This window comes from Oncorhynchus nerka, linkage group LG1 (assembly GCF_034236695.1).
Source record: "Oncorhynchus nerka isolate Pitt River linkage group LG1, Oner_Uvic_2.0, whole genome shotgun sequence".
NCBI classification, from domain to species: domain Eukaryota; kingdom Metazoa; phylum Chordata; class Actinopteri; order Salmoniformes; family Salmonidae; genus Oncorhynchus; species Oncorhynchus nerka.
In genome coordinates, this window is record NC_088396.1 from 55,095,538 (window position 1) to 55,115,870 (window position 20,333).

The 20,333-nt window shown below is 52.5% G+C and overlaps 1 protein-coding gene across 1 annotated transcript in view; it reads left to right on the forward strand.

The window, feature by feature from the left end:
- The first annotated feature begins 320 nt into the window (after positions 1 to 320).
- si:ch211-67e16.11 (uncharacterized) overlaps positions 321 to 20,333 on the forward strand; it is a 72,773-nt gene continuing 52,760 nt past the window's right edge. Inside the window, exon 1 of the mRNA XM_065019666.1 lies at positions 321 to 1,054. Within this exon, the coding sequence (XP_064875738.1) occupies positions 544 to 1,054 (511 nt within the window). The 5' untranslated portion in view covers positions 321 to 543. The remainder of the gene's footprint in view (positions 1,055 to 20,333) is intronic.

Sequence of the window (20,333 nt, forward strand, 5' to 3'; positions counted from 1 at the left end):
TAAGTTTTTTTTTTTTTAAGATACAGTAGATATTGTTTAAAAGCATATTGGTTTATTTCATAATCAATAGGACTATATTTTTTATGTGAATCACCCTTTCCAGTTTTGACTCCTGCTCAGCATTCTTTGGAACAAAAGTGGACGCGCCGTGCGTCTATGATGCGCTCTTCCTGCCGTTGACAGCCAGGTAGCCTCTCATCCCCATCCTCATGCTGCACCGGGTTCCTTTAGAGCCCCCCTAACTCCCACTCTCCCCCTTTGTTTACCAGCGTGTCAGAGCCTGTGGGATGGAGTTACTGTTGCACAGTACTCTCCATCAGGCCGCCGCTCTGAGCCCTTTGAAGTCCCCATTTAATGTAGAGAGCTGCATCTCTCACATTTGATAAGACAGTTGGGAGCCGTCGAGTAAGCGTCTACAGAGAGTTAAATATTCCAAAATAAACATTACATTAAAGTTTTGGAAAGTGGTAGCCTATAATTGAGAGAGTTTATAAAAAAATATATTTATATAATAAGTGGGATAAATAAATAGGCACGCGCGTAATGGCAAATCTTTTTTCCAACAAAACCATGAGGCTCAAGTGGATGCGCGTGTCTCTTTTGATCTTGGTTCTATTCCTGGGTGACTCCCGCGGCTCCCAGGTGAAGTTTGGCCGCTTGGACCGGTGGGTGAAGACCGGGTTTCAGTACCTGAAGTTAAACCTGTGCCGCAGGGTATCTCTGTCTGAGGGCGAATGTAAGCGTCTGTCCCATCTTCAGCTCAGCGGGGTGGCCGTGTACGTTTCCGAGCCAAACTCCGAGAAAGTACTCGCCATTCTCCCAGATTCCTATTCTTCAGGGATGCTACCACCAAAGCAGGGCGGTTACGGTATGAGTTCGGTACTGGAGGACAGTAGAAGACATCACGATTTCTTCCCGGGATCGACTGCGCATGATGCCGTGTTGGTGTTGGATCCCAGTCCCGGAGAGAGTTTCGGACATCCTGTGGTTCTCTTTTATGTGGACCTAAACACGACCAAGAAAAAATGTGCACATATGGATGGAATTTATTTAGGTAAGAACAAATTAATATAAAATGTATACTTTTAAAAATACACTTTTAATATGATATATCAATTTATAACTTATTTCTTCCCACTGGGCACAGACATCAATTCAATGTCTATTCCTCGTTGGGTGGAAACAACGTTGATTCAACCAGTGTCTACCCGGTCGGAGGGTAAATGTCTTAATTTTATTCTACAATAACGGCTTGAAAAGCTATCCCATTTAAAGATGAAGTAGCCTAAATGTAAGGTCAAATGTAGTCTTAAACCCTTTAATTGTCCCTTCTTGAAAAACATGTTTACATTTTTTAAATAAATCGTATTACTAACAATGCAAATAAGAACCCCCCCCCCTAAAATGTTTTTTAAACTTGATGTTTATTGAGGAAATAACAGAGCTTTACCACACAGTTAAGAATTCACTTAACAGGCTCCTATCAGCACTGCCTTAGTCGATAGGCAATTTGTATCGGCCTAGCATTTTTTACTCATCTCAAACATGTGTTTAGGTTTGCTTATATGACTTATATAGGTAGGTAAGTATTGGGAAATGAGGACTGGTGCCAAATTTGAACAAATAATCGTACTTTTGTATGTCCGAACATGAATATTCAATTCCATTGAAATGAATGCGTTTTCAGCTGATGTATAGTGCAATGTCCCTCGTTCTATGACTATTATAGGCATTATATTATAGGTGACTTTAAGTCAGAAATATTGATTAATTGATCCCGTGGGTCATGAAATGTGGTTAAACCACTTTATGTTGCCTAATAATATGGCACGTTGTCATATTCACCCTACAGCATTTTTTGTTTGTTTTACTGACATATCATAACAGCCCAAAATGTTTGCTTTTGAGCTATTTTCATATTCCTGAAATATGAGTCCCCCAAAAAAGGACTCAAATTATGTTAATTGATGCAGGAGGGGGGCGGGGGGGGGGGGGGGGGGGTTGTCCAAGTAAATATTTATTTCATATCCACCTCTAAATCCATTGTGATAGTATGCTCTACCAGCCGGTTGAGAATTTCCTTAAAGGAGTTTTATTAGGTACTGATATTCCAGATTGGTTTGTTTGTTTGTTTGTCTCCTACACACTGCAGAGAGTAACCGGAAGGGTTGAGAGCACTGTGTGTGTGTGTGTGTGTGTGTGTGTGTGTACGTGTGTGTGTGTGTGTGTGTGTACCGTGTCTATACCGTGTGTGTGTGTGTGTGTGTGTGCACCTGCGCCTGCGTGAGAGAGAGAGAGAGAGAGTTTGTAAGCAGTAAGCAACTTGAGAGAAGAGAGCTCTCAGGCGATGCCAGGTGGTAGACACCCTGCTGGGGTAGTAGAGGACCCAGATGCATGGCTGAACCCAGCCACAGTCACCAGTCATGTATTCACAATAACATCTCTCCATTATTCATCTTGAGTGGATGCTGTCCTTAGCACCACCCACCACCCTCTGCCCAGACATTTCAGCCTCTCCAACATGCTGCACTGGGACAGGAGGTAGGAGTTCCACAACTCTCAACTGTGTCTCTCTACTGACCCTTTTAACTTCTCAGCCCTGCCCTGCTCCTCACACTACAGTCTAGTACATGACAGCCCTGCCCTTCACACTACAGTCTAGTACATGACAGCCCTGCTCCTCACACTACAGTCTAGTACATGACAGCCCTGCCCTTCACACTACAGTCTAGTACATGACAGCCCTGCCCCTCATACTACAGTCTAGTACATGACAGCCCTGCCCCTCATACTACAGTCTAGTACATGACAGCCCTGCCCTCACACTACAGTCTAGTACATGACAGCCCTGCTCCTCACACTACAGTCTAGTACATGACAGCCCTGCTCCTCACACTACAGTCTAGTACATGACAGACCTGCCCCTCACACTACAGTCTAGTACAGCCCTGACAGCCCATGACAGACCTGCCCTCACACTACAGTCTAGTACATGACAGCCCTGCCCCTCACACTACAGTCTAGTACATGACAGCCCTGCCCCTCACACTACAGTCTAGTACATGACAGCCCTGCCCCTCACACTACAGTCTAGTACATGACAGCCCTGCCCTGCCCCTCACACTACAGTCTAGTACATGACAGCCCTGCCCTGCTCCTCACACTACAGTCTAGTACATGACAGCCCTGCCCTGCCCCCTCACACTACAGTCTAGTACATGACAGCCCTGCTGCCCCTCACACTACAGTCTAGTACATGACAGCCCTGCTGCCCCTCACACTACAGTCTAGTACATGACAGCCTGCTCCTGCTCCTCACACTACAGTCTAGTACATGACAGCCCTGCTCCTCACACTACAGTCTAGTACATGACAGCCCTGCCCCTCACACTACAGTCTAGTACATGACAGCCCTGCCCCTCACACTACAGTCTAGTACATGACAGCCCTGCCCTGCCCCTCACACTACAGTCTAGTACATGACAGCCCTGCTCCTCACACTACAGTCTAGTACATGACAGCCCTGCCCCTCACACTACAGTCTAGTACATGACAGCCCTGCCCCTCACACTACAGTCTAGTACATGACAGCCCTGCCCTGCCCCTCACACTACAGTCTAGTACATGACAGCCCTGCCCTGCTCCTCACACTACAGTCTAGTACATGACAGCCCTGCTCCTCACACTACAGTCTAGTACATGACAGCCCTGCTCCTCACACTAAAGGTCTAGTACATGACAGCCATGCTCCTCACACTACAGTCTAGTACATGACAGCCCTGCTCCTCACACTACAGTCTAGTACATGACAGCCCTGCCCCTCACACTACAGTCTAGTACATGACAGCCCTGCCCTTCACACTACAGTCTAGTACATGACAGCCCTGCCCTGCCCCTCACACTACAGTCTAGTACATGACAGCCCTGCTCCTCACACTACAGTCTAGTACATGACAGCCCTGCCCTGCTCCTCACACTACAGTCTAGTACATGACAGCCCTGCTCCTCACACTACAGTCTAGTACATGACAGCCCTGCCCTGCCCCTCACACTACAGTCTAGTACATGACAGCCCTGCCCCTCATACTACAGTCTAGTACATGACAGCCCTGCTCCTCACACTACAGTCTAGTACATGACAGCCCTGCTCCTCACACTACAGTCTAGTACATGACAGCCCTGCTCCTCACACTACAGTCTAGTACATGACAGCCCTGCTCCTCACACTACAGTCTAGTACATGACAGCCCTGCCCTGCCCCTCACACTACAGTCTAGTACATGACAGCCCTGCCCCTCACACTACAGTCTAGTACATGACAGCCCTGCCCCTCCCACTACAGTCTAGTACATGACAGCCCTGCTCCTCACACTACAGTCTAGTACATGACAGCCCTGCCCTGCCCCTCACACTACAGTCTAGTACATGACAGCCCAGCCCTGCCCCTCACTCTACAGTCTAGTACATGACAGCCCTGCCCTGCCCCTCACACTACAGTCTAGTACATGACAGCCCTGCCCCTCACACTACAGTCTAGTACATGACAGCCCTGCCCCTCACACTACAGTCTAGTACATGACAGCCCTGCCCTTCACACTACAGTCTAGTACATGACAGCCCTGCCCTGCCCCTCACACTACAGTCTAGTACATGACAGCCCTGCTCCTCACACTACAGTCTAGTACATGACAGCCCTGCCCTGCTCCTCACACTACAGTCTAGTACATGACAGCCCTGCTCCTCACACTACAGTCTAGTACATGACAGCCCTGCCCTGCCCCTCACACTACAGTCTAGTACATGACAGCCCTGCCCTGCCCCTCACACTACAGTCTAGTACATGACAGCCCTGCCCCTCACACTACAGTCTAGTACATGACAGCCCTGCCCCTCATACTACAGTCTAGTACATGACAGCCCTGCTCCTCACACTACAGTCTAGTACATGACAGCCCTGCTCCTCACACTACAGTCTAGTACATGACAGCCCTGCCCTGCTCCTCACACTACAGTCTAGTACATGACAGCCCTGCTCCTCACACTACAGTCTAGTACATGACAGCCCTGCCCTGCCCCTCACACTACAGTCTAGTACATGACAGCCCTGCCCCTCACACTACAGTCTAGTACATGACAGCCCTGCCCCTCACACTACAGTCTAGTACATGACAGCCCTGCTCCTCACACTACAGTCTAGTACATGACAGCCCTGCCCTGCCCCTCACACTACAGTCTAGTACATGACAGCCCAGCCCTGCCCCTCACTCTACAGTCTAGTACATGACAGCCCTGCCCCTCACACTACAGTCTAGTACATGACAGCCCTGCCCCTCACACTACAGTCTAGTACATGACAGCCCTGCCCTGCCCCTCACACTACAGTCTAGTACATGACAGCCCTGCCCTGCTCCTCACACTACAGTCTAGTACATGACAGCCCTGCCCTGCCCCTCACACTACAGTCTAGTACATGACAGCCCTGCTCCTCACACTACAGTCTAGTACATGACAGCCCTGCTCCTCACACTAAAGGTCTAGTACATGACAGCCATGCTCCTCACACTACAGTCTAGTACATGACAGCCCTGCCCCTCACACTACAGTCTAGTACATGACAGCCCTGCCCCTCACACTACAGTCTAGTACATGACAGCCCTGCTCCTCACACTACAGTCTAGTACATGACAGCCCTGCCCTGCCCCTCACACTACAGTCTAGTACATGACAGCCCAGCCCTGCCCCTCACACTACAGTCTAGTACATGACAGCCCTGCCCTCACACTACAGTCCATGACAGCCCTCACACTACAGTCTAGTACATGACAGCCCTGCCCCTCACCTACAGTCTAGTACATGACAGCCCTGCCCCTCACACTACAGTCTAGTACATGACAGCCCTGCCCCTCACACTACAGTCTAGTACATGACAGCCCTGCCCTCACACTACAGTCTAGTACATGACAGCCCTGCCCTGCCCCTCACACTACAGTCTAGTACATGACAGCCCTGCCCCCTCACACTACAGTCTAGTACATGACAGCCCTGCCCTCACACTCACAGTCTAGTACATGACAGCCCTGCTGCCCTCACACTACAGTCTAGTACATGACAGCCCAGCCCTGCCCCTCACACTACAGTCTAGTACATGACAGCCCTGCCCTGCCCCTCACACTACAGTCTAGTACATGACAGCCCTGCCCCTCACACTACAGTCTAGTACATGACAGCCCTGCCCCTCATACTACAGTCTAGTACATGACAGCCCTGCTCCTCACACTACAGTCTAGTACATGACAGCCCTGCTCCTCACACTACAGTCTAGTACATGACAGCCCTGCCCTGCTCCTCACACTACAGTCTAGTACATGACAGCCCTGCTCCTCACACTACAGTCTAGTACATGACAGCCCTGCCCTGCCCCTCACACTACAGTCTAGTACATGACAGCCCTGCCCCTCACACTACAGTCTAGTACATGACAGCCCTGCCCCTCACACTACAGTCTAGTACATGACAGCCCTGCTCCTCACACTACAGTCTAGTACATGACAGCCCTGCCCTGCCCCTCACACTACAGTCTAGTACATGACAGCCCTGCCCTCACACTACAGTCTAGTACATGACAGCCCTGCCCTGCCCCTCACACTACAGTCTAGTACATGACAGCCCTGCCCCTCACACTACAGTCTAGTACATGACAGCCCTGCCCTCCTCACACTACAGTCTAGTACATGACAGCCCTGCCCTGCTCCTCACACTACAGTCTAGTACATGACAGCCCTGCCCTGCCCCTCACACTACAGTCTAGTACATGACAGCCCTGCTCCTCACACTACAGTCTAGTACATGACAGCCCTGCTCCTCACACTACAGTCTAGTACATGACAGCCCTGCTCCTCACACTACAGTCTAGTACATGACAGCCCTGCTCCTCACACTACAGTCTAGTACATGACAGCCCTGCCCCTCACACTACAGTCTAGTACATGACAGCCCTGCCCCTCACACTACAGTCTAGTACATGACAGCCCTGCCCTGCCCTCACACTACAGTCTAGTACATGACAGCCCTGCTCCTCACACTACAGTCTAGTACATGACAGCCCTGCCCTGCTCCTCACACTACAGTCTAGTACATGACAGCCCTGCTCCTCACACTACAGTCTAGTACATGACAGCCCTGCCCTGCCCCTCACACTACAGTCTAGTACATGACAGCCCTGCCCCTCACACTACAGTCTAGTACATGACAGCCCTGCCCCTCACACTACAGTCTAGTACATGACAGCCCTGCTCCTCACACTACAGTCTAGTACATGACAGCCCTGCTCCTCACACTACAGTCTAGTACATGACAGCCCTGCCCTGCTCCTCACACTACAGTCTAGTACATGACAGCCCTGCTCCTCACACTACAGTCTACATGACATGACAGCCCTGCCCTGCCCCCCTCACACTACAGTCTAGTACATGACAGCCCTGCCCCTCACACTACAGTCTAGTACATGACAGCCCTGCCCCTCACACTACAGTCTAGTACATGACAGCCCTGCTCCTCACACTACAGTCTAGTACATGACAGCCCTGCCCTGCCCCTCACACTACAGTCTAGTACATGACAGCCCAGCCCTGCCCCTCACACTACAGTCTAGTACATGACAGCCCTGCCCCTCACACTACAGTCTAGTACATGACAGCCCTGCCCCTCATACTACAGTCTAGTACATGACAGCCCTGCTCCTCACACTACAGTCTAGTATATGACAGCCCTGCCCTGCTCCTCACACTACAGTCTAGTACATGACAGCCCTGCCCTGCTCCTCACACTACAGTCTAGTACATGACAGCCCTGCCCCTCACACTACAGTCTAGTACATGACAGCCCTGCCCTGCCCCTCACACTACAGTCTAGTACATGACAGCCCTGCCACTCACACTACAGTCTAGTACATGACAGCCCTGCTCCTCACACTACAGTCTAGTACATGACAGCCCTGCCCTGCCCCTCACACTACAGTCTAGTACATGACAGCCCTGCTCCTCACACTACAGTCTAGTACATGACAGCCCTGATCCTCACACTACAGTCTAGTACATGACAGCCCTGCCCTGCCCCTCACACTACAGTCTAGTACATGACAGCCCTGCTCCTCACACTACAGTCTAGTACATGACAGCCCTGCCCCTCACACTACAGTCTAGTACATGACAGCCCTGCCCTGCTCCTCACACTACAGTCTAGTACATGACAGCCCTGCCCCTCACACTACAGTCTAGTATATGACAGCCCTGCCCTGCTCCTCACACTACAGTCTAGTACATGACAGCCCTGCTCCTCACACTACAGTCTAGTACATGACAGCCCTGCCCCTCACACTACAGTCTAGTACATGACAGCCCTGCCCCTCACACTACAGTCTAGTACATGACAGCCCTGCCCTGCCCCTCACACTACAGTCTAGTACATGACAGCCCTGCCCTGCTCCTCACACTACAGTCTAGTACATGACAGCCTTGCCCTGCCCCTCACACTACAGTCTAGTACATGACAGCCCTGCTCCTCACACTACAGTCTAGTACATGACAGCCCTGCTCCTCACACTACAGTCTAGTACATGACAGCCATGCTCCTCACACTACAGTCTAGTACATGACAGCCCTGCTCCTCACACTACAGTCTAGTACATGACAGCCCTGCCCCTCACACTACAGTCTAGTACATGACAGCCCTGCCCCTCACACTACAGTCTAGTACATGACAGCCCTGCCCTGCCCCTCACACTACAGTCTAGTACATGACAGCCCTGCTCCTCACACTACAGTCTAGTACATGACAGCCCTGCCCTGCCCCTCACACTACAGTCTAGTACATGACAGCCCTGCTCCTCACACTACAGTCTAGTACATGACAGCCCTGCCCTGCCCCTCACACTACAGTCTAGTACATGACAGCCCTGCCCCTCACACTACAGTCTAGTACATGACAGCCCTGCCCTGCTCCTCACACTACAGTCTAGTACATGACAGCCCTGCTCCTCACACTACAGTCTAGTACATGACAGCCCTGCCCTGCCCCCTCACACTACAGTCTAGTACATGACAGCCCTGCCCCTCACACTACAGTCTAGTACATGACAGCCCTGCCCCCCTCACACTACAGTCTAGTACATGACAGCCCTGCTCTGCTCCTCACACTACAGTCTAGTACATGACAGCCCTGCTCCTCACACTACAGTCTAGTACATGACAGCCCTGCCCTGCTCCTCACACTACAGTCTAGTACATGACAGCCCTGCCCTCACACTACAGTCTAGTACATGACAGCCCTGCCCTGCCCCTCACACTACAGTCTAGTACATGACAGCCCTGCCCCTCACACTACAGTCTAGTACATGACAGCCCTGCCCCTCACACTACAGTCTAGTACATGACAGCCCTGCCCCTCACACTACAGTCTAGTACATGACAGCCCTGCCCTGCCCTCACACTACAGTCTAGTACATGACAGCCCAGCCCTGCCCTCACACTACAGTCACATGACAGCCCTGCCCTCACTACAGTAGTACATGACAGCCCTGCCCCTCACACTACAGTCTAGTACATGACAGCCCTGCCCTCACACTACAGTCTAGTACATGACAGCCCTGCCCTCACACTACAGTCTAGTACATGACAGCCCTGCCCTGCCCTCACACTACAGTCTAGTACATGACAGCCCTGCCCTGCTGCCCCTCACACTACAGTCTAGTACATGACAGCCCTGCCCCTCACACTACAGTCTAGTACATGACAGCCCTGCCCTGCCCTCACACTACAGTCTAGTACATGACAGCCCTGCTCCTCACACTACAGTCTAGTACATGACAGCCCTGCTCCTCACACTACAGTCTAGTACATGACAGCCCTGCCCCCCTCACACTACAGTCTAGTACATGACAGCCCTGCTCCTCACACTACAGTCTAGTACATGACAGCCCTGCCCTCCCTCACACTACAGTCTAGTACATGACAGCCCTGCCCTGCCCTCACACTACAGTCTAGTACATGACAGCCCTGCTCCTCACACTACAGTCTAGTACATGACAGCCCTGCCCTGCCCCTCACACTACAGTCTAGTACATGACAGCCCTGCCCTGCCCCTCACACTACAGTCTAGTACATGACAGCCCTGCCCCTCACACTACAGTCTAGTACATGACAGCCCTGCCCTGCTCCTCACACTACAGTCTAGTACATGACAGCCCTGCTCCTCACACTACAGTCTAGTACATGACAGCCCTGCCCCTCACACTACAGTCTAGTACATGACAGCCCTGCCCCTCACACTACAGTCTAGTACATGACAGCCCTGCCCTGCCCCTCACACTACAGTCTAGTACATGACAGCCCTGCCCTGCTCCTCACACTACAGTCTAGTACATGACAGCCTTGCCCTGCCCCTCACACTACAGTCTAGTACATGACAGCCCTGCTCCTCACACTACAGTCTAGTACATGACAGCCCTGCTCCTCACACTACAGTCTAGTACATGACAGCCATGCTCCTCACACTACAGTCTAGTACATGACAGCCCTGCTCCTCACACTACAGTCTAGTACATGACAGCCCTGCCCCTCACACTACAGTCTAGTACATGACAGCCCTGCCCTTCACACTACAGTCTAGTACATGACAGCCCTGCCCTGCCCCTCACACTACAGTCTAGTACATGACAGCCCTGCTCCTCACACTACAGTCTAGTACATGACAGCCCTGCCCTGCTCCTCACACTACAGTCTAGTACATGACAGCCCTGCTCCTCACACTACAGTCTAGTACATGACAGCCCTGCCCTGCCCCTCACACTACAGTCTAGTACATGACAGCCCTGCCCCTCACACTACAGTCTAGTACATGACAGCCATGCCCCTCATACTACAGTCTAGTACATGACAGCCCTGCTCCTCACACTACAGTCTAGTACATGACAGCCCTGCCCTGCTCCTCACACTACAGTCTAGTACATGACAGCCCTGCCCTGCTCCTCACACTACAGTCTAGTACATGACAGCCCTGCCCCTCACACTACAGTCTAGTACATGACAGCCCTGCCCTGCCCCTCACACTACAGTCTAGTACATGACAGCCCTGCCACTCACACTACAGTCTAGTACATGACAGCCCTGCTCCTCACACTACAGTCTAGTACATGACAGCCCTGCCCTGCCCCTCACACTACAGTCTAGTACATGACAGCCCTGCCCCTCACACTACAGTCTAGTACATGACAGCCCTGCCCTGCTCCTCACACTACAGTCTAGTACATGACAGCCCTGCCCCTCACACTACAGTCTAGTATATGACAGCCCTGCCCTGCTCCTCACACTACAGTCTAGTACATGACAGCCCTGCTCCTCACACTACAGTCTAGTACATGACAGCCCTGCCCCTCACACTACAGTCTAGTACATGACAGCCCTGCCCCTCACACTACAGTCTAGTACATGACAGCCCTGCCCTGCCCCTCACACTACAGTCTAGTACATGACAGCCCTGCCCTGCTCCTCACACTACAGTCTAGTACATGACAGCCTTGCCCTGCCCCTCACACTACAGTCTAGTACATGACAGCCCTGCTCCTCACACTACAGTCTAGTACATGACAGCCCTGCTCCTCACACTACAGTCTAGTACATGACAGCCATGCTCCTCACACTACAGTCTAGTACATGACAGCCCTGCTCCTCACACTACAGTCTAGTACATGACAGCCCTGCCCCTCACACTACAGTCTAGTACATGACAGCCCTGCCCTTCACACTACAGTCTAGTACATGACAGCCCTGCCCTGCCCCTCACACTACAGTCTAGTACATGACAGCCCTGCTCCTCACACTACAGTCTAGTACATGACAGCCCTGCCCTGCTCCTCACACTACAGTCTAGTACATGACAGCCCTGCTCCTCACACTACAGTCTAGTACATGACAGCCCTGCCCTGCCCCTCACACTACAGTCTAGTACATGACAGCCCTGCCCTCACACTACAGTCTAGTACATGACACACACTACACAGCCATGCCCTCACACTACAGTCTAGTACATGACAGCCCTGCTCCTCACACTACAGTCTAGTACATGACAGCCCTGCCCTGCTCCTCACACTACAGTCTAGTACATGACAGCCCTGCCCTGCTCCTCACACTACAGTCTAGTACATGACAGCCCTGCCCCTCACACTACAGTCTAGTACATGACAGCCCTGCCCTGCCCCTCACACTACAGTCTAGTACATGACAGCCCTGCCACTCACACTACAGTCTAGTACATGACAGCCCTGCTCCTCACACTACAGTCTAGTACATGACAGCCCTGCCCTGCCCCTCACACTACAGTCTAGTACATGACAGCCCTGCTCCTCACACTACAGTCTAGTACATGACAGCCATGCTCCTCACACTACAGTCTAGTACATGACAGCCCTGCTCCTCACACTACAGTCTAGTACATGACAGCCCTGCCCCTCACACTACAGTCTAGTACATGACAGCCCTGCCCTTCACACTACAGTCTAGTACATGACAGCCCTGCCCTGCCCCTCACACTACAGTCTAGTACATGACAGCCCATGACAGCCCTGCCCTGCTCCTCACACTACAGTCTAGTACATGACAGCCCTGCCCCTCACACTACAGTCTAGTACATGACAGCCCTGCCCTGCCCCTCACACTACAGTCTAGTACATGACAGCCCTGCCCCTCACACTACAGTCTAGTACATGACAGCCATGCCCCTCATACTACAGTCTAGTACATGACAGCCCTGCTCCTCACACTACAGTCTAGTACATGACAGCCCTGCCCTGCTCCTCACACTACAGTCTAGTACATGACAGCCCTGCCCTCCTCACACTACAGTCTAGTACATGACAGCCCTGCCCCTCACACTACAGTCTAGTACATGACAGCCCTGCCCTGCCCCTCACACTACAGTCTAGTACATGACAGCCCTGCCACTCACACTACAGTCTAGTACATGACAGCCCTGCTCCTCACACTACAGTCTAGTACATGACAGCCCTGCCCTGCCCCTCACACTACAGTCTAGTACATGACAGCCCTGCTCCTCACACTACAGTCTAGTACATGACAGCCCTGCCAGTACATGACAGCCCTGCCCCCTCACACTACAGTCTAGTACATGACAGCCCTGCCCCTCACACTACAGTCTAGTACATGACAGCCCTGCCCCCCTCACACTACAGTCCATGACAGCCCTGCTCCTCACTACAGTCTAGTACATGACAGCCCTGCTCCTCACACTACAGTCTAGTACATGACAGCCCTGCTCCTCACACTACAGTCTAGTACATGACAGCCCTGCTCCTCACACTACAGTCTAGTACATGACAGCCCTGCCCTCACACTACAGTCTAGTACATGACAGCCCTGCCCTGCCCCCTCACACTACAGTCTAGTACATGACAGCCCTGCTCCTCACACTACAGTCTAGTACATGACAGCCCTGCTCCTCACACTACAGTCTAGTACATGACAGCCCTGCTCCTCACACTACAGTCTAGTACATGACAGCCCTGCCCATGACAGCCCCCCTCACACTACAGTCTAGTACATGACAGCCCTGCCTGCCCCTCACACTACAGTCTAGTACATGACAGCCCTGCCCCCTCACACTACAGTCTAGTACATGACAGCCCTGCCCTCCTCACACTACAGTCTAGTACATGACAGCCCTGCCCTGCTCCTCACACTACAGTCTAGTACATGACAGCCCTGCTCCTCACACTACAGTCTAGTACATGACAGCCCTGCCCCTCACACTACAGTCTAGTACATGACAGCCCTGCCCTGCCCCTCACACACTACAGTCTAGTACATGACAGCCCTGCCCTGCTCCTCACACTACAGTCTAGTACATGACAGCCCTGCTCCTCACACTACAGTCTAGTACATGACAGCCCTGCCCTGCCCCTCACACTACAGTCTAGTACATGACAGCCCTGCCCTCACACTACAGTCTAGTACATGACAGCCCTGCCCTGCTCCTCACACTACAGTCTAGTACATGACAGCCCTGCCCCTCACACTACAGTCTAGTATATGACAGCCCTGCCCTGCTCCCTCACACTACAGTCTAGTACATGACAGCCCTCCTCACACTACAGTCTAGTACATGACAGCCCTGCCCCTCACACTACAGTCTAGTACATGACAGCCCTGCCCTCACACTACAGTCTAGTACATGACAGCCCTGCCCTGCCCTCACACTACAGTCTAGTACATGACAGCCCTGCCCTGCTCCTCACACTACAGTCTAGTACATGACAGCCCTGCCCCTCACACTACAGTCTAGTACATGACAGCCCTGCTCCTCACACTACAGTCTAGTACATGACAGCCCCAGCCCTGCTCCTCACACTACAGTCTAGTACATGACAGCCCTGCTCCTCACACTACAGTCTAGTACATGACAGCCCTGCCCCACACTACAGTCTAGTACATGACAGCCCTGCCCCTCACACTACAGTCAGTACATGACAGCCCTGCCCTTCACACTACAGTCTAGTACATGACAGCCCTGCCCTGCCCCTCACACTACAGTCTAGTACATGACAGCCCCTGCTCCTCACACTACAGTCTAGTACATGACAGCCCTGCTCCTCACACTACAGTCTAGTACATGACAGCCCTGCTCCTCACACTACAGTCTAGTACATGACAGCCCTGCCCTCACACTACAGTCTAGTACATGACAGCCCTGCCCCTCACACTACAGTCTAGTACATGACAGCCATGCCCCTCATACTACAGTCTAGTACATGACAGCCCTGCTCCTCACACTACAGTCTAGTACATGACAGCCCTGCCCTGCTCCTCACACTACAGTCTAGTACATGACAGCCCTGCCCTGCTCCTCACACTACAGTCTAGTACATGACAGCCCTGCCCCTCACACTACAGTCTAGTACATGACAGCCCTGCCTTGCCCCTCACACTACAGTCTAGTACATGACAGCCCTGCCACTCACACTACAGTCTAGTACATGACAGCCCTGCTCCTCACACTACAGTCTAGTACATGACAGCCCTGCCCTGCCCCTCACACTACAGTCTAGTACATGACAGCCCTGCTCCTCACACTACAGTCTAGTACATGACAGCCCTGATCCTCACACTACAGTCTAGTACATGACAGCCCTGCCCCTCACACTACAGTCTAGTACATGACAGCCCTGCCCTGCCCCTCACACTACAGTCTAGTACATGACAGCCCTGCTCTCCTCACACTACAGTCTAGTACATGACAGCCCTGCCCCTCACACTACAGTCTAGTACATGACAGCCCTGCCCTGACAGCCCTGCCCCACACTACAGTCTAGTACATGACAGCCCTGCTGCCCCTCACACTACAGTCTAGTACATGACAGCCCTGCCTCACACTACAGTCTAGTACATGACAGCCCTGCCTGCCCCTCACACTACAGTCTAGTACATGACAGCCCTGCTCCTCACACTACAGTCTAGTACATGACAGCCCTGCCCCTCACACTACAGTCTAGTACATGACAGCCCTGCTCCTCACACTACAGTCTAGTACATGACAGCCCTGCCCTGCTCCTCACACTACAGTCTAGTACATGACAGCCCTGCCCTGCTCCTCACACTACAGTCTAGTACATGACAGCCCTGCCCCTCACACTACAGTCTAGTACATGACAGCCCTGCCCTGCCCCTCACACTACAGTATAGTACATGACAGCCCTGCTCCTCACACTACAGTCTAGTACATGACAGCCCTGCTCCTCACACTACAGTCTAGTACATGACAGCCCTGCCCTGCCCTCACACTACAGTCTAGTACATGACAGCCCTGCTCCTCACACTACAGTCTAGTACATGACAGCCCTGATCCTCACACTACAGTCTAGTACATGACAGCCCTGCCCCTCACACTACAGTCTAGTACATGACAGCCCTGCCCTGCCCCTCACACTACAGTCTAGTACATGACAGCCCTGCCCTCACACTACAGTCTAGTACATGACAGCCCTGCCCCTCATACTACAGTCTAGTACATGACAGCCCTGCCCTCACACTACAGTCTAGTACATGACAGCCCTGCCCTGCTCCTCACACTACAGTCTAGTACATGACAGCCCTGCCTGCTCCTCACACTACAGTCTAGTACATGACAGCCCTGCCCCTCACACTACAGTCTAGTACATGACAGCCCTGCCTTGCCCTCACACTACAGTCTAGTACATGACAGCCCTGCCCTGCCCTCACACTACAGTCTAGTACATGACAGCCCTGCCCTGCCCCTCACACTACAGTCTAGTACATGACAGCCCTGCCCTGCCCCTCACACTACAGTCTAGTACATGACAGCCCTGCCCCTCACACTACAGTCTAGTACATGACAGCCCTGCTCCTCACACTACAGTCTAGTACATGACAGCCCTGCCCCTCACACTACAGTCTAGTACATGACAGCCCTGCCCTGCCCTCACACTACAGTCTAGTACATGACAGCCCTGCCCCTCACACTACAGTCTAGTACATGACAGCCCTGCTCCTCACACTACAGTCTAGTACATGACAGCCCTGCCCCTCACACTACAGTCTAGTACATGACAGCCCTGCTCCTCACACTACAGTCTAGTACATGACAGCCCTGCCCCTCACACTACAGTCTAGTACATGACAGCCCTGCCCCTCACACTACAGTCTAGTACATGACAGCCCTGCTGCCCCTCACACTACAGTCTAGTACATGACAGCCCTGCCTGCCCCTCACACTACAGTCTAGTACATGACAGCCCTGCCCTGCTCCTCACACTACAGTCTAGTACATGACAGCCCTGCCCTGCCCCTCACACTACAGTCTAGTACATGACAGCCCTGCTCCTCACACTACAGTCTAGTACATGACAGCCCTGCTCCTCACACTACAGTCTAGTACATGACAGCCCTGCCCTGCTCCTCACACTACAGTCTAGTACATGACAGCCCTGCTCCTCACACTACAGTCTAGTACATGACAGCCCTGCCCCTCACACTACAGTCTAGTACATGACAGCCCTGCCCCTCACACTACAGTCTAGTACATGACAGCCCTGCCCTGCCCCTCACACTACAGTCTAGTACATGACAGCCCTGCTCCTCACACTACAGTCTAGTACATGACAGCCCTGCCCTCCTCACACTACAGTCTAGTACATGACAGCCCTGCTGCCCTCACACTACAGTCTAGTACATGACAGCCCTGCCCTGCCCCTCACACTACAGTCTAGTACATGACAGCCCTGCCCCTCACACTACAGTCTAGTACATGACAGCCATGCCCCTCATACTACAGTCTAGTACATGACAGCCCTGCTCCTCACACTACAGTCTAGTACATGACAGCCCTGCCCTGCTCCTCACACTACAGTCTAGTACATGACAGCCCTGCCCTGCTCCTCACACTACAGTCTAGTACATGACAGCCCTGCCCCTCACACTACAGTCTAGTACATGACAGCCCTGCCCTGCCCCTCACACTACAGTCTAGTACATGACAGCCCTGCCACTCACACTACAGTCTAGTACATGACAGCCCTGCCCCTCACACTACAGTCTAGTACATGACAGCCCTGCCCTGCCCCTCACACTACAGTCTAGTACATGACAGCCCTGCTCCTCACACTACAGTCTAGTACATGACAGCCCTGATCCTCACACTACAGTCTAGTACATGACAGCCCTGCCCCTCACACTACAGTCTAGTACATGACAGCCCTGCCCTGCCCCTCACACTACAGTCTAGTACATGACAGCCCTGCTCCTCACACTACAGTCTAGTACATGACAGCCCTGCCCCTCACACTACAGTCTAGTACATGACAGCCCTGCCCCTCACACTACAGTCTAGTACATGACAGCCCTGCTCCTCACACTACAGTCTAGTACATGACAGCCCTGCCCTGCTCCTCACACTACAGTCTAGTACATGACAGCCCTGCCCCTCACACTACAGTCTAGTACATGACAGCCCTGCCCTGCCCCTCACACTACAGTATAGTACATGACAGCCCTGCTCCTCACACTACAGTCTAGTACATGACAGCCATGCCCCTCATACTACAGTCTAGTACATGACAGCCCTGCTCCTCACACTACAGTCTAGTACATGACAGCCCTGCCCTGCTCCTCACACTACAGTCTAGTACATGACAGCCCTGCCCTGCTCCTCACACTACAGTCTAGTACATGACAGCCCTGCCCCTCACACTACAGTCTAGTACATGACAGCCCTGCCCTGCCCCTCACACTACAGTCTAGTACATGACAGCCCTGCCACTCACACTACAGTCTAGTACATGACAGCCCTGCTCCTCACACTACAGTCTAGTACATGACAGCCCTGCCCTGCCCCTCACACTACAGTCTAGTACATGACAGCCCTGCTCCTCACACTACAGTCTAGTACATGACAGCCCTGATCCTCACACTACAGTCTAGTACATGACAGCCCTGCCCCTCACACTACAGTCTAGTACATGACAGCCCTGCCCTGCCCCTCACACTACAGTCTAGTACATGACAGCCCTGCCCCTCACACTACAGTCTAGTACATGACAGCCATGCCCCTCATACTACAGTCTAGTACATGACAGCCCTGCTCCTCACACTACAGTCTAGTACATGACAGCCCTGCCCTGCTCCTCACACTACAGTCTAGTACATGACAGCCCTGCTCCTCACACTACAGTCTAGTACATGACAGCCCTGCCCCTCACACTACAGTCTAGTACATGACAGCCCTGCCTTGCCCCTCACACTACAGTCTAGTACATGACAGCCCTGCCACTCACACTACAGTCTAGTACATGACAGCCCTGCTCCTCACACTACAGTCTAGTACATGACAGCCCTGCCCTGCCCCTCACACTACAGTCTAGTACATGACAGCCCTGCTCCTCACACTACAGTCTAGTACATGACAGCCCTGATCCTCACACTACAGTCTAGTACATGACAGCCCTGCCCCTCACACTACAGTCTAGTACATGACAGCCCTGCCCTGCCCCTCACACTACAGTCTAGTACATGACAGCCCTGCTCCTCACACTACAGTCTAGTACATGACAGCCCTGCCCCTCACACTACAGTCTAGTACATGACAGCCCTGCCCTTCACACTACAGTCTAGTACATGACAGCCCTGCCCCTCACACTACAGTCTAGTACATGACAGCCCTGCACTGCTCCTCACACTACAGTCTAGTACATGACAGCCCTGCCCCTCACACTGTACATGACAGCCCTGCCCTGCCCTCACACTACAGTCTAGTACATGACAGCCCTGCCTCCTCACACTACAGTCTAGTACATGACAGCCTGCCCTGCCCCTCACACTACAGTCTAGTACATGACAGCCCTGCTCCTCACACTACAGTCTAGTACATGACAGCCCTGCCCTGCTCCTCACACTACAGTCTAGTACATGACAGCCCTGCCCTGCTCCTCACACTACAGTCTAGTACATGACAGCCCTGCCCCTCACACTACAGTCTAGTACATGACAGCCCCTGCCTGCCCCTCACACTACAGTCTAGTACATGACAGCCCTGCCCTCACACTACAGTCTAGTACATGACAGCCCTGCTCCTCACACTACAGTCTAGTACATGACAGCCCTGCCCTGCCCCTCACACTACAGTCTAGTACATGACAGCCCTGCTCCTCACACTACAGTCTAGTACATGACAGCCCTGATCCTCACACTACAGTCTAGTACATGACAGCCCCTGCCTCACACTACAGTCTAGTACATGACAGCCCTGCTCCTCACACTACAGTCTAGTACATGACAGCCCTGCCCCTCACACTACAGTCTAGTACATGACAGCCCTGCCCTTCACACTACAGTCTAGTACATGACAGCCCTGCCCCTCACACTACAGTCTAGTACATGACAGCCCTGCACTGCTCCTCACACTACAGTCTAGTACATGACAGCCCTGCCCCTCACATTACAGTCTAGTACATGACAGCCCTGCCCTGCCCCTCACACTACAGTCTAGTACATGACAGCCCTGCTCCTCACACTACAGTCTAGTATATGACAGCCCTGCCCTGCTCCTCACACTACAGTCTAGTACATGACAGCCCTGATCCTCACACTACAGTCTAGTACATGACAGCCCTGCTCCTCACACTACAGTCTAGTACATGACAGCCCTGCTCCTCACACTACAGTCTAGTACATGACAGCCCTGCTCCTCACACTACAGTCTAGTACATGACAGCCCTGCCCTGCCCCTCACACTACAGTCTAGTACATGACAGC